Source organism: Tigriopus californicus, chromosome 11 (genome assembly GCF_007210705.1).
Source record: "Tigriopus californicus strain San Diego chromosome 11, Tcal_SD_v2.1, whole genome shotgun sequence".
NCBI classification, from domain to species: domain Eukaryota; kingdom Metazoa; phylum Arthropoda; class Copepoda; order Harpacticoida; family Harpacticidae; genus Tigriopus; species Tigriopus californicus.
The window spans coordinates 5077790-5093137 of NC_081450.1; the positions used below are offsets into that span (position 1 = coordinate 5077790).

The following is a 15348-nucleotide window of genomic DNA, read 5'->3' on the forward strand; positions in this document are numbered from 1 at the left end:
AGGAAGCAATGCTCAGTATATAAGCGTTGTACTTTAGAACCGATTTCATTTATTTTCTTCCACTTTTTCCCCTATCTTTTTTATTCATCCCTCGTTGATTGGCTCTTTTTTTGGCAGACCATTGTGTAACCACTACGTCATTTTTAAGTCTTTTGTTCTTAGGGTTTGTGAATATAGCCTAAACAAGCAATAAAAGCCCAAAAAGTCTCATTGTACTAGAGATCTCATCCATGCCATTTTGTGCTCTTCTATAAATGGTCACACACGGCAAGGTGACCTGAGAAAACAATGGCCCTCATTTGCCTTCTCCTTTTCTCTCTCCTTTCTTTTTCCTTCCACAGGCAACTTCATAAGGGGCCCTTCAAAAAGGCGTTTTAAATTGATCATAACGTTGGAAGGAATCTCAATAATAATGTCATTCAAAGTTAAAATTACTCCTTTGGATTATACATACAATATTCCGTTGATAGGCGGCAATAATTAACTCTAGCTGGCGATTGGGAGTAGTTCAAAATTTGGAATTATGCGCCAGTCTTGTCTGAGCATAACGGCATTCCATCTTCTTCTAAATGCACGAATTCCGTGAGATGACAGCATCGTATTTAATTCGACTCTTAGTACTAATTGCCTGGGTTTTTAAGTTTTGATGTAATTGGGGCATTTTGGAGCAAAAAGGCATAAAAAGAGGACAAAAGATTGCCATATAACCCAAAAGTGGTCAAATCTACAATTGTTTCATATTATTATTGATTTGTATATTCTAGTTGTTCTAGTTGTTATTTACATTCTGAGTGTGCTTCAAACTTTTATTCAATAGATTTTTCAAAATTGCAGGTATTTTCAAGGTTTTAGGTATGCAAATTCTGAATCAGAGGAAAAAAACTATCAAGCAATAAAATCAATGTCCTCAATTATATGAGCTAAAACAATGCCAAGTTGTTTGATAATTTCCCTCAAAACTCAAATCATCCGCGGTTCAACATCTGTTTGTCCGAGGCTCCACAACTATTTATCCGAAGTTCTTGACATGGGTTCAGAGTTGATTCTATCTTCCTAGACCTGTCGAGAGCATTTGGCAAGGTAGATAAGGCAAGCACTACTCCTGAGGAAATTGGAGATGGCAGAAATCGAAGGCAACTGTCGTCGTTGGAGTCAGTCATGGTTCTTTGGATGGCTGCACAAAGGTACTTCAAAAGGATTCTCTCTGCGATAAGTTGAGTCGGGAGTACCATAGGGGAGTATATTAGGACCTAATCGTTTCATACTATTTATCAACGACATAGACTTGCGTTCTGACTTATCTGTGCTATACTATGCAAACTATACGAATATATGTCTATTAATTGATTCTGAGCGGTTGCGATGCAGTTGCACTTAAAAGGGATATTGATCACGTTATGCATTGGGCCATTGAAAACATGATTGAGTCTGATATTCAGGAATGCACAGCGATGCGTTTTGGAATGAAAGCTTTTGAACCTACGAGTGGGAGTTAATTAGATGAGAACTGTGACAGTTTTTAAAAATCTTTGGGTTTATTTTATACCTTACTCCGCTTTGGCACACAAAAAACACTTTAAAAGATTGTGTTCTTGAGTAGTGGATTCAATCCAAGAAACTGATATCTCGATGATGATTTCAGCTTTTATGTTGGGTTTTCATTGTTGGGACATGTTTTCTTTGTTGATAACCAATCCACTATGCATTTTTTTGGATCCATTACAAATCAGCCTAGTTGTATGTTAGAGTTTCAGACAAGAACTAGTTGACTACATGTCTGAAAATGGAAGTTGCCAGATGCATATGCAATCTTCTCCCCAGAGAGGGAAATCTAGACGGTCATTCAATGAATACAGTAAATTACATCAACTATGCGGACCAAACCCGGTAGCCATCTCACTCCCGTTTGCACTTTACATTCCTATTGCAACCCATTAGTGCCAAATTCGATTGTTATCGATGAAATGGATGACAGTTGCCAGATAAACTATGCTAGTTGATGTAAGCAGAGATCAAGAAAACATTCCCTTTGAGCAAACCTACAATGGCTGATTTTCGAGCAAGTAGCAAATAAAAAAACTTCCAAGGGGTAATAAATTGAGAGTTGTTGAAGCAGCGATATTGACCTTTCCCTGAATTTGTTTCTTTCCGAAGTGTTATAATGGTCATATTGGGAAATGAAGTTCCCCCAATCCAGTTCTTGAATCACTTTGTCAGAATAAAAAAACCAATAAGAAAGGTATTCGAGCATGACAAATATTTTCTATTATTGCCAGGGTTTGCAATTTCGGGAATCACCCAGACCTTTGGACTTCAAGTGAATAAAAGTGGAGAGCAGACAAAAGTAAATACAAGGCGGACTTTGCATGTGATTTTCAGCTTAAGTAACATTATAAAGCTAAAAATACAGCTATGATCTTAGTTCACATATTCAAAGATGTATTACACCCATCCATCAGAAACTTACAATCCTGTTACTCTCCACACTAAGAGGACTGAGTGCACTGCTTTAAAATAGGCCTCAACCTCGTGATTCACGATTGACATTTTGTCCGTGAAAATCAACAGAAAAAAATTTAAGCAATTTTCTAAAGGCAGAGCAATGCTTTGGTTCATTATCTTTATATATATTTGAAAAGATTTCACACTAATATATTTTGCCTACTTGAAATTTAGGGTACGATAATTTGCTTTGTCTGCTGCAGGTTTTCACTCAGACGCAAAAAAACGAAATGGCATTCTTGCGTCTTGCTTTTCTATGCCCAAAGCGTTTACGTTCCGCATCGATAAAAGATAAATATGCCTTGCTTACAACAACTGCAACTTTGATTTTTGTCATCTCTGCGCCAAATGACGGCAAACGAGTGGTCTCACCTGTTGGTATTGTTCCAATTGAGTCAAGCAGGAGTCCAGGGTGGCATTCTGAGACTTAATCTCCACCAAGAGCTCGTCCAGGTCTCGCTCAATACCTCGAGCCATATGGATCACATCCTGGTCTTTAGTGTTGCCATCCGGAAAATGCACGTGCAACTTTTCAACGGACATGATGACCTTGGCACGCTGAATGGTCACCTCGCTGTAGATCTTCTCCCGTAAGGCCAATTGATCACGAATGGGACTCTTGCGGTTCGGGATCGAGGCCAAGCTGGATCGGGATCGGGCAATCCAATCCTGGGTCTCTTTCAGCTTTCGCTCGCATTGCTCCCATTCCTCTGTCATTTCTTGAAGCATGGCGTTCTGAAGGACAAAAAAATCAAGTCTCATCATTCATAGGGTAGTGAACGGATCAATCAATGAATTTGCGTTCAAAACGCGGACCTATCATCAAATTTGAAACCTCGCTCGAGTGCAAAGCGTTATCCCCAAATTGATGCTCAGTCGTTTTGACCGTGGCCGAATGACTTTCAGACCGAGAGGAAAGTCAAAGTCAAGGCCATCAGTGCGATGCATTCTCTTTCAGGCCTTGTGGGAAGAAAAATTGAAGAGAAATCTTTGCATAAGGCATACTTGATCGGAGGGAGCGTCATTCGACCTGGACAATGGGCATCCATCTGGTCATTCTAAGTGCATTCTAACATCATCCAAAGTGGAGCCCTTGATAGTCTTTCGACCTCATAACAATGCTAATGCTGGATGTGTGCCCAAGTTTGTCCTAAGATGTTTTTTGTGAGAAAGAAGGGACCACCACGTGGAGACCATTGGGATCATCATGTGATGTTATTATTCCCACCACACGGAGGTCAGTTCAGCCTTCAAGCGAGAGTGAAGATAAGACAAGAGAAGAGGCCAAACGTCGAAGTAAACGGACGTTTGTCTTAGGAACAAAGCCTCAAAGACAAGACAGACGAAAGGGGAAGTAGATGCTTTGGTTAAAACAAGAAATGATGGACCGTCTTGTCTCGTTGACTCTCTCTTCAAGACAGTTATATTTTTGACTTTGCTTCATGCATCAAGGCCCATAACAGGCGACGACGCTTTATCTTATACCTTGTTCCAAAAAGAAATTCGTTCCTTTTTTTCTCTGAATGAGCATTGAAGTGCTGAATAGTTTTAAGAAAAAAATTGCAGTACTGGGCATGTTTCAAGGCGGAAGGACGAGAAAATTTAGCCAAATATATTTTCAAACCTAGTACAGTGGGACCCACTTTTATCGTCACCCTCAGGACATGTCCAGACTGACTATTGCGATGCAGAGAGCCTAGGCTAACTTGTGAAAATTTTAGAACATTTTTAATCCAGTTTCCGAGTCTAGTTTCCGAGAGGGGATTGGCATTCGAACATTTCAAGTACACAGTTCTTGGCGTTTGTCCAATTTTGGGGCAGTTTTCTGTCAAGTGAAGGTGAAAAATTCCGTCATACTTTAATCAAAACTCTGCTGAGTGTTTCCATTCCGTCAATCACCCACTGTTTTTCTGGGTTCATCCGATACTGTTTGGCAAAAATATGAACTTGAAATGAAATTAAAATTTTAGAATTACTAAATTGTCAGTTACTAGTTTTAGTATTTACTTCTGTTCAAAAATGCTTTCAATTTGAGCCTCTGAGAGAAGTTTGTTTAGGCTCGATGAATTATAAGTTTAACGATTTCGTCTATGAAACATTATCGATGCAATTTTGAAACACGCAGTTCTAGCACTATTTTCAAATTAACTAATTCCCAGGAGTATCAGCCAGATGATTTATAGTATTGGACTTTAAGCTTTCATTTAAACCAAGATTATGTTTCGTTATTTTCCTTTAAACCAAATGCTCAAATTTTTAGATAGCGTCATTTCTCTCTAACCTTTACCCTGACAGGATTGGTTACGAACATGTCCTGAAAGCTCATTTGATAATTTGATTGTATCATTGCTCAAAATAGATCCTATTGGAGAGAGTTATTGGTTGATACTCATTGAATAAGTCACTGAAGCATTACAATTTTGGCGCTGAGGTATGACATGATATGAAGCTTGGAAATTGATATTTACCTTTTCTGAAAGCTGTTTTTCTGTGGAATTCTTCCTTTGCTCTATCTCATGAAGCTTGGCACCAAGATCGCCGGTATCGGCCACCTGGCCAATTTGAGAGTATTCTCGATTCATTTCTGCCACGTTCTTGGAAGCGTTCTTGATGGTTTTCATCACAGCCGAGTATTCTTGAAGCTTGGACTTTGCCACTGGCAATGTACTGAAATCCAATGGCTCGGCCACGAAAACGTTCTTTTCGTCCGACCAAGCAATGACAGCTTCGTAAAGATCCAAAAACTTCTGCCACGAATCAATAGCTTCGCCAACCTATATAAAGTTGAAAATATACGATTGAAGTAAGTGTTGAGAAATTGTGTTGCTGTTTTTTAATCGTGCTTACCGCCATTTTCTTTTGTTCCAAAATATGGCGAACATGAGCCATTTGTTCCGTCACATTGGAACACGTGGATTGGACCAAATCTCGTTCTTGAGGATTTTGTGACTTTTCGACTAAAACTTGGCCGTTCTTGTTGAGGCGTTCCAATTGATCAGCCGTTGACCCAATCTCCATATTAACCTCTTGGAGTTGAGCTTTGATTGCTTGGGGTTGTACCGATCGATCCTGGATCTTAGCTTCAGCTCTTTGGAGCCAAAACTGGACCTCTTCTAAATCTTGAGCATAATCTGCACGAACCGTCTGGGCCCGTTCGAATTCGCGACTCTTCTCGTCCATTTCTCCCACCAAGGATTCTGCCAATATCTCCAATGAAGACAGCTTTTGTCCTGCTTCGGCTGGGAGGGATTGTCCATACTCCTGGTACTTCTGCCGTGTGGAGTTGTTCAAGTCTTTGGCCTTTTCAAAGTGCCCTTCCAATTGATCCCGCAGTGCCTGGAAGTACAAGATCAGAAGGAATAACTCTCAATTCAAAGTTAAATGCGCTTTTGGTCCCCACCCAAGACCTGTGGACTAAGTTCCAATCGTTCCACTTTGGATTATTTTTCCTTTCTATTTTTCCTCTGTGTGGCCGTTCTTCTTGCTATTTAGTGCCCTCGCTCTTTCCTTGTGAAATGTTAAATGAGGAAACTTTGGCCATAATTCTGCATCCCCTAGTCTATCCAGATGGATTTTTTGCACGCCATCGCAATAAATGTTCATCAAAGACATGTGAGAACGTGTGAACTATGAATCGACCAAATATATCAGTCTAACGTACCTTCATTTGTCCCAAAGTTGAGTCTTGTTCCACGGACCACGCATCCAATCGAGCAATTTCTTTTTGCAGGCGTTTTAATTTATCGTTTAAGTCGTGAACCACTTTGTCCGTTCCCTCCAAATTAACAATTTCTTGGGACACCTTGTCATGGCGCTCCTCCAGACTTTCGAGCAACCTAATTCCACAAGGGAGAAAATAGATAAATCGTATAACTTGAAATTTTCATATTCCTCAAGGGCAACAAAAAAAATGAATTTTAACTGGATTGTACCATAAATTCCTGATCATCTTCTAACACAGCATTGGCAAATGCGACTAATGGTGGTGGGTAATATCGTTGGCATATCAAGATTATCAAGCTCTGGTGTGTGTTCATGCTTCCAAGCTCTGAGGGCGTTTGGTTTTCTGACCCCCTAATCTGATATGGATTTGATATTCAGCCAAACGTGAGGACAACAAGGAATGAATGAGAGCATGTCTAAGAGCGTCCATTGGTTTTTTAGTTTCACCACATTGGAGAAGGAAGGCGGCGAGTAGAAGTCACTTCTAAAGACGAAAGGGACTTGGAGTTTCTATGTTGTCAAGACAACCGTCTCATTGAAATCTTTGCCGACATTCTTGGAAGCCTTTCTTATGTCTACACATTCTGCACTTTACGACCAAGAGCTACACTTTGGGTTCTTGTTACGGTAAAGTACAAATGATATGACGTTTCTCTCTTAAGCATATTCCCAAAGCCAACACAGATCATACTGCAAGGCCTGAATAGCTATTTGGGGAGATAAATTAATGAGAGAAGGGTATTGTTCCACATCTTTTCTTCGTTGTCCCATGGGAAATCCGGGTGAAATGAAGAGGGGCTTCTTTCCCTCCCGTGAACGAAAGATTAGTCCCAGAAGGCATTCTTGGATCATGGTGTCATCCAATAAGAAATGTGTACGCCGTACATATCAATACCAGGGGAGTACGATCTTACAATAAACGCGCCATATCAACGCACTAAATGAGAAGCAAGCGTGCGCATTGACATCGATCATTTGGCAGACAATTATCATTCCCACGTAAGGTATGAGTATGAAAACAGACACCATGGCAGGCCATTTTCCAATCAATCTACTATGATGGAACCCAGATGAAGGTCCACGATCCAAAGCCAAGTTAGTTTTGAGCTCACGTGCAGCCAGAACCAGATACGAAGGAGACAAAAAACATTGGAACATGGTCAATTGGCCCTGGTCCAAAGATATAGGGAGGCCCAGCAATTCCTAAATGATGGGCACACTAAGTTTCCAAAAGTGGATACGAAGTGTAGCGTGGGGCAAAAGTTGAGGGACGACAAATGGATCACCCATACTCGCACACTCATGCGGAACAGTCAATTAGTGGTCGTCTCTTTTTCCAACATTAACCATGAAACATTGGACATTATGCATGAGCTCGACACAAAAACAATAGATGGGACATGTACCAATACGAATGTGGGACCAGAGTCTTTTCGACAAAAACACCATTATCACCTGATGTCCAAGAGAGGTTCATTGTTTCATGCGGCGAAAGGCTGGATGTGGAGGGATCTGGGCCTTGAAACTTATCAGAATTAGAAGAAATTGGGATTTATGTCACCAGTTATCCAATAGCCTGTGTTCAAACCTCCCTATAAGACTGGGAGGCATTGCATGGACGAGGACACAAAGGCACTATCTAATGATGAGGCCCTTCAAATTTTGGGATTAAGTTTAGCCGAGCTCAAAAAAGGGCGTCATCTTATTTCCGTAGAAAGAAGCGCGTTGTGGCCTCAGAACGAGGTTCTAATCTCCCCGAATCCAAAAGAGGGATCCAAGTTTTTTTCGCTCCGTCTGTCTTTGGTGCGATTCAGCCCAGAACAGAGAGATAACCAAAGGCGATTCCACAAGAAAAGGGAGACACGACCAACTGCCAACCAAAGCAAGTAAAGCAAGCAAGTTGGGTCTATTCCGTCCTCCGTCCCTCTGTCCGTCGGTTCGTTCGCGTCCCGCAATCCTCGAAAAATCAATTTCCAACCAAAGGCCCATAAGAATGAAAATGAGAAAAAAGGGAATCCTTGTAGATCTCGTTCAAACAACCAAAATGGAAGATGAGACATTGGAATCGACGGGCACTTTCATTTTTCCATTTCATGGTTATGGAATCAACCGAAGTGCATCAAAGAAAGAGGAAGGATAGAATGTTGGGCCTTCATTCTATTGATTTGCTTCAAATTGGAAAGTGGGACATGTTAGCAGATCTTGTCCTAAGACCAACGAGCGAGAGCTAATATATTCCAAGGTGAAATGTTTGTACAGGGTCCCTCTGTGCACAAAGGTAGTACACAAGTGAGTGGGTGCCATGTATCCATTTCCTTTCGAGAGATTTGTCCTCGGAAAGAAAGAAAGAAGCAACTCTCTGGTCCCACTTGGAACAACTTCGAACTTGAATGTAAGGGACTGAAGGGTATCAAATGAGCATCGTGGGTTCTATGGAGACTTCTGCAGAAAGCCTGAGAGGCTGTGAGTGAGTGCGAGAAAGAGGGAGAAAGAGTGGGAGAGAGAAAATGGAAAAGAGACGACCAAGGGGAAGAATGGTGCCAAAAGTGGGACCGCTCACCACTTGTGGCCCAACTTCCAACTTTCACGCTCAGAAACGAAGCCGGTGCCTCGGAAGCGCTTGGCTTCGGCTCTGCCTCGAAATGGACCATGGAACACGGGGGTAAGATTGCTTGTTCAAAGGACAGTTTCCAAGACTACACCAGAGTGTCGAGAGGGCTCCATCATTGGATACCGTAAAGCTCAGCCGAATGCACATCAAGCAGTCTAATAATCAGGGTAAGATGATGATGATGATATTCTTATTTTTTCGATTCCAAGTCAATCCCTTGGTTTGGCGGTTAATGTACCGATGGATTAGCAAAGCTCTCTTAGGTCTCGTAGCTCTCGTTTGCTTTTCATGTGCATAATTTCCTCATTTCTCTAACAATAAGTGTCATTTCCCTCGCATTTGTTTGTAGCTACATAGTTGGCAGTTCCCGTTCACTTTCGGATGAAATGAGCAAAATTGAGACAGAAAACTTGCTATGCCAGTTTCGTCTTTCCTGACATTGTTCCAGACCTTCGTTGAGGTTTGAAAACCATTTTTAAAGCACTGACCGCTTTCAATCAGGACCATCGCAACTCTGAAGCAACAATCCAGCCTGGGACAAATCATCTTTGTCAGTTTTTCCAAATTTAGCATGCAATGGAGCTTTACCAACCAAAATCTCCAAATAAATCAAAAGGAATTATGTGGAACCCTAATTTCAAATAATTCAATCCTTTGAATCAAGTAGAACGTTTTGTTGCTCAAAAATATTTTCTAGACTCTGGTTTCTTACCTTAAATAAGCAAAAACTTTAAACAAGGACATAGGCTGCTAGAATTGGCTTCTTTGCCTACCAGGAGACTCATAATGCGTTCGGTCTTTTTGCAACCTTCTTCACTCATATGTGTATTTTGTGTACATACGGTGTACACACCAGGCCAAGTCACATTGCATTTTGTCGCACTGTGAATAAAAAAATTGTGCCAAGGAAATAAAACGAAAACGAGAGTGTCTGCGAACTAACTGGCATTGTCATCCAATTTTCCGAACCATTTGAAATTCCCCGCTGAGAAATAAGTACTAAAAAGGGGATCTGGTCTCCCCGAAGGTGTATTACAAAAAGATTAGGAGCCCAAAATCTGTTTGAGGCTACAGCAAAGAAATGCTTTCACATTTTTGCCTTCCACTTAAATTCTTTTTTATCTAACCATGTTCAGATTATAAAAACTCAAACTTTGAATGAAATTGGGAAAGGATGGCTTGAATGGCTCACACATTCAAATTGGCTCATCAATCAGTGTCACAGATAAGGAAAACTGAGTGAGGACAAAAATGTGCTTCTCAATCTTGCTTGGTTGTTTCAGGTTGATCCGCTTTCAGTGTTCTCTGAGGTGGTTACTTGGTCCCTTTACAAATTACCATTTCAACGCCAACGAGACGGTGCCTCTCTATTCATCCATCTTCAGACTTCTTTCATCACCATCTCTTTTCCATGGGGAAAAGGAAATCGAAGCAGCATGTAGGGCTGACTGGCAACCAATTTCATTTTGGAACATTATCCTGAGGTGTTGAGGAGGGCCCCGTGGCGCCTTGAGATTTATTCAATACTCGTTATGCCAATAGCAGAGCTCTCAAGAGAACCGATCCTCCTCCATAACAATGTGAGTGGGCCCGCTCAATCCCTTCCACTCAAAGGGTGGTGCCGTATGAGAGTATCGAACGAGTGAGTGAGTGAGTCGGGCCTATTCTGGCACATGATGCGACCATATTCCATTACGCATTGAAACCTGACAGACTTGTGCTAACATTGGTGAGAATGGTGATGGCTCGGTCGTGAAGAAAAATACTTTACCTCTCTCCCCTCAAAGAACTGAAAACAGTCAAACTGTCGTCCCAACAAGTCTCGGGAGCAAGGAACCAGCTCGAAAAGACTATGGACCTTCAAGTCGCGGTGTTTCTTCTCATTTTCCTGTCCATCAGTTCCCTCGCCACTATCGGCATCTGTTTTGTCGAAATCCGATCGTGTTGGCGAAACTACCGCCGTCGACGTCATCGGAAGCGCCATGATTTGGCCACGATCCTCATGGACGGGTCGACAAATATCCAGGCTGTGCGCCAAATGGAAGAGATCATAGCGGCTGTGGATGAGTCCACGGCCTTGGAATATATGATTCCTACCGACGATGGGAGTGGAAGCAATGGGTACAACATCGAGGACGAGATTCTAGGCAATTCTCGAAGACACAATATTTACGGAGAGTACCCGTTGCAAGATGTGGCTCCATTATGAAAAAGTCAAGCACCGCGACAACATGAATTATTTCCACCACGACCACAAAAACGAAAACCACCACCACCGCCCATGGTAATCCTGGATAAGCCACGCCAGGTCTGTTCTTGCTATACTAAGACTACAAGAACCACCAAGAGAGCCAAACCTTTCCGGAGAGGAAAACGACCTCGGGCCAATGGACACGTGTTCAGAGAACTCCCGGTGTGAATCCGAAATAGACTGGACACCTTCAAATGGACCAGTTTGAGTTCATATCCTGTTATATCTTTGAGCTGAACAGAGCTCAAACAACACAACCGATCTTGAGAGATTCGGTCTCCGAATATTCATATCAGAAAACCACAGCTAATTAATCTCCACCCTGTTCGTGATCCTGGGAACGTTTGATTTTTGACCAGTGTTCAACGTGTTCTTTGGAAGTAAATTTATCTTGCTTTCCTCGTTCTTGTGCCTCTTTTATTCACCTAGGAACTTGATTAATGAGTACTCACGCCGTGTATTTCTGAATGAGAATGTTCGTGGCAGCATCCACGTCCGCCGAGGACGATTCGGACACCGAGTTAAGGTACTGGACCACGTTATCGGACAGGATCTTCACGTCCTTCTTGCGACCTTCAAGTCCTCGAGCTTCATCAATAAGTTTCTGTAACAGAGAGAGAAATAATCTCTTAAAAGATATGCACCATTAAGAGATGTGGAGCAAGGCTTTGCAAATGATGTTGGTACTCTAACAACGTTTTAAAGAGTGAATGTTGTCTTGATAAGCTCAAGCTTGGTTCCTCGGAACATACATATTAGAGTAACAATATCAATGACAATGCATAGTCTGTTCAGTTTATCAGGAAAGGAAAAGAAAGAAAGAAGAATCAAGCTGAAATGTTGATCAAGATTTAGGGGATGAGACTTCTAATGCCGCAGAAGATGAGGTTAGGAAACGTAAGGGCCAGTCACGAGACAACGAGGTGCCGTGACAAGCATACCAAACATTCCCGTAGCACAGCTGTCAGCCGAGCTTTGTGGTAGATATTATGCTTGTTTAGCTATTACTTCAGCACGCTTCAATCTTGCGCCTTCGTATCGTGGAAAATTGCTCCACGACCACGAAGGATCTCAAGAGAAAAGAAGTGTTAATTCATCCGGGCAAACGTTAATATCTGGAACGATAAGTAATAGGCATGTCTTAGGATTAATCACACCATGGGTAAGGATTAAGCGCTCAACTACAAGGTTCGACTTTTGTGGGTTAATCAATACCTGTAACGACTTCTTCATCTCTTTCATCTGGTGGACCGACCTAAATGTTGTATCAATAGTCGAAACCTTGTGTTGGAGATTGGCAATGGCAGAGTTGAAACTTCGGCTTTTCAAATCAAAGTCATCCCAACCCAAGGCCAAGGTGGCCAAGACCTCCTTTTCGTCTTTCAATCGCGCCATGGCTTTGTGAATGGTGTCATTGATTTCGGTTTGATCTCGTGTAATTTTGTGTTTGTTTATGCCATCAGCTTGGGTTAAAAGATCCTTGGCCATGTCGTTGTACTTCTCCAAGTCCCTCTTTTTCTGTTGCAGAGTCTTGTTGTAGCTGTCAATCTTATTAATGGTGCTTTTCACCCCGGCTAATGAGGTGGGCTTATCGAGGTCAAAGTTAATGGATGCCACACTCTTTGAGAGGACGGCGTATGTTTCACTGAAGGTTTTCCATTTCCGAGAGTGCTCTGTCAATTGAGCCTGTTTGACTTGGGCGGAATTTTGGATGTTCTTGACCAACTGGGAGAAGAAATCTTGCTCTTGAGCCACTTTGTCACGGTAATGTTGGTCCAATGAGGGCCAAATCGAGTTTGCACTCTCTTGGATCTTCGTTAAAAGCTCTTTCAGTTGTTCTCCGGGGCCAAAGTACTGTGTATGCTCCTCAAGATCTCTGTGAACGTTCACGAAGTCCACCCCCGACTCGGTGGATCTCAATTTCCGTTGGGCTTCTTCCACCCAAGAATGGAGTCTCTCCACAAGACTATCATATTGAAGACGATGATCTCGGTTCTGTTCCAAATATTGCTTTCGGTCCGTCAATTCAATGGGCATGGAATGAAGTAAGGCATTGGCCAAATTCAAAATATTCTCCACCATGCCAGACAAACTGCCCTCTTTTTGAGCGTTTTCCTGGACTCTTCGGACTTCGTCGAGTCGCTGTTTCACCTCAGACTCAAAGGCGTTGTGTTCGTGAATCTTTTGATCCACTTCCTCAACATTGGTGCCTAATAAGGGCCTTGATTTGGCCTCAGCCTCTTTGGAGTGAAGCCAATCCAAATGAGTCTCGACCGATCCCAGGAGTCGCTCATGATCCGCCGCATATTTAATGTGTTCGTTCCTCTTACTTTCAATGGCTTTTTTGAGGTTCAAAATCTGGGTTTTTAGAGAATGAAGTTGTTCAGTGATCTTATTCCGATCTGCTGATGAGCCTTCGGCCGCAATTTGAAGACCTTTATCCGTGGCCACTGCCAATTGAGTCTCGCATTCCTCGATTCGATGAATGGCCTCATCATACTTCTCTACCTTCTCGGCCGAGGAAATGTCTGACCTCTCGATCTCTTTGACGACCTCTGTGTATTTGATGATGAATCCAGTGATATCAGTCACGATCTCCATGAAGTTGTGTCGGACATTGATGAGCGATTTGATCTTCTGCATTTGACTTTCAATGGCAGCAATCAGTTCCTCCTGTTGTTGGAGAAGGACCTTGAGCTCATTGACATTGGTTCCCGTGGTTCGCTGGAGTTCCTCTAGTTGTTCTTTGAAGCTTCGCAAATCGGCGAGGATCTTCTCGTAAGCTTCTAAGACATCCTCGGCGTCCTCGACCTTGTATCCAATAGGTTTGTTTAATTGCTTGATTTCCCTTTGGATTGTACTCAAGTACGTGACACTCTGTTCAATTTTGGTGGCCGTTTTTCGGTATTGCTCAATGTTTTTGATGAGTTCCTCAACCCTTCGCTTGGTGGTGTCCGATACTTGATTCATCTTATCGCAGACATTATCCATCTCGCTTTGCAAGTTCAGCTGATCAGCGTCACTGAGGCCTTTGATGATCTCGTTTGCTCTCTCAACCAAACTTGTAAGGAGCTTTCGATTAGATTCTTCCTCGGTTTTGAGACCTTTGAACTTTTGAAGATGCTCATCCAAGGAAGCAATGTTAATACTTCCCCGAATTTCAGAGGAGGAAATGGATTCAGCCTTGTTTAGCCATTGTGTGCTAGACTGGAAATCCGATTCAAATTGCCTGCGAGACTCAAGCTTGCCTTCAAGAAGATCCTTTTTGTCATTTAGCGTCTTTTTTAAGTTTTCAAATTTGGCTTCCACGTCCTTGAGATCATTCAAATATTTGTTCTTCTCGTTGTCCTTGGACTTCTCAAAGAGGCTGAATTCTTGGCGGATTTTGGTCATCTCCTTCTCCTCATAATTCCTGATCTCAGTCTCAGACTTTTTGTATTTACTGACTCGCTTTTCGATGACAAAAGCCTTCAAAGGCTCAAATTCTGATGGGGGGAACAGCTCGGCTGTCTTTCCTTCCAACCAAACCTTTATGGCGTCTAAATTTGAATCCAGTTTTTTCTTACTATCAAGCATAGAGTTCTCTTTCTTGTAAACCTCTTTTGCTAATTTGGATAAGATGTTTTGATTGGTTGATAGCATCTTAAGACAGCTCTCCAATTGCTTAACCTCCGAGGAGTTGAGGTCGGACCTGACATTGGACACCTTGACGTCCAAAGAGTCGAGTAAAATGTGTTTCGCATCAATTTCTTTACTTAGAGCCAAAACATCTTCCAATCGTTTGTCCATGTTGCCTTTGTTTGGATTCTGGAGGAATGCAATCTTCTCCTTCATCCATTGGTCCGTCTTTTCGATCTCTTTCTTCGTGTCCTTGTAACCATTGTGGGCCAATTCGATGATCTGCTTCTTTCGCTCGATTCTCTTCTTTAGTTCCTTCATGCGCCGTTGACTGGATCCTGTCTGTTCATCCAAATGCTGCTTATCCATGGGTCCGATCTCTCCGGATACGTGCTCAGCCTTTTCCATGAGATTGCTCAGCAACATCTGCCCCGATTGCCAATCTTTGGACAGATCATCAATCTGTTTGAGCTTGCTGTCAATGCTCATATCTCCCGTGTTTGGTGGTTCGAGATTGTCTAGCTTCTTATTCAGGGTCTCATACCAGCCTTGCAACTCTTGATTTGCCATTCGATATTCTTCAGCATTTACTTGTTGATTGAAACGTCTATCTTGGAGCATATTCACCTGCAGTACATATAAT

General features: G+C 42.2%; 1 protein-coding gene across 1 annotated transcript in view; it reads right to left on the minus strand.

The window, feature by feature from the left end:
• The window catches only part of LOC131889901 (muscle-specific protein 300 kDa-like), a 49256-nt gene that overhangs the window by 7049 nt on the left and 26859 nt on the right, over positions 1-15348 (minus strand). The window contains exons 12-17 of the mRNA XM_059239123.1: positions 12303-15332; positions 11540-11691; positions 6164-6338; positions 5350-5838; positions 4971-5276; positions 2875-3237 (exon numbers count right to left, since the gene is read on the minus strand). Of these exons, the coding sequence (XP_059095106.1) occupies positions 2875-3237; positions 4971-5276; positions 5350-5838; positions 6164-6338; positions 11540-11691; positions 12303-15332 (4515 nt within the window). The remainder of the gene's footprint in view (positions 1-2874; positions 3238-4970; positions 5277-5349; positions 5839-6163; positions 6339-11539; positions 11692-12302; positions 15333-15348) is intronic.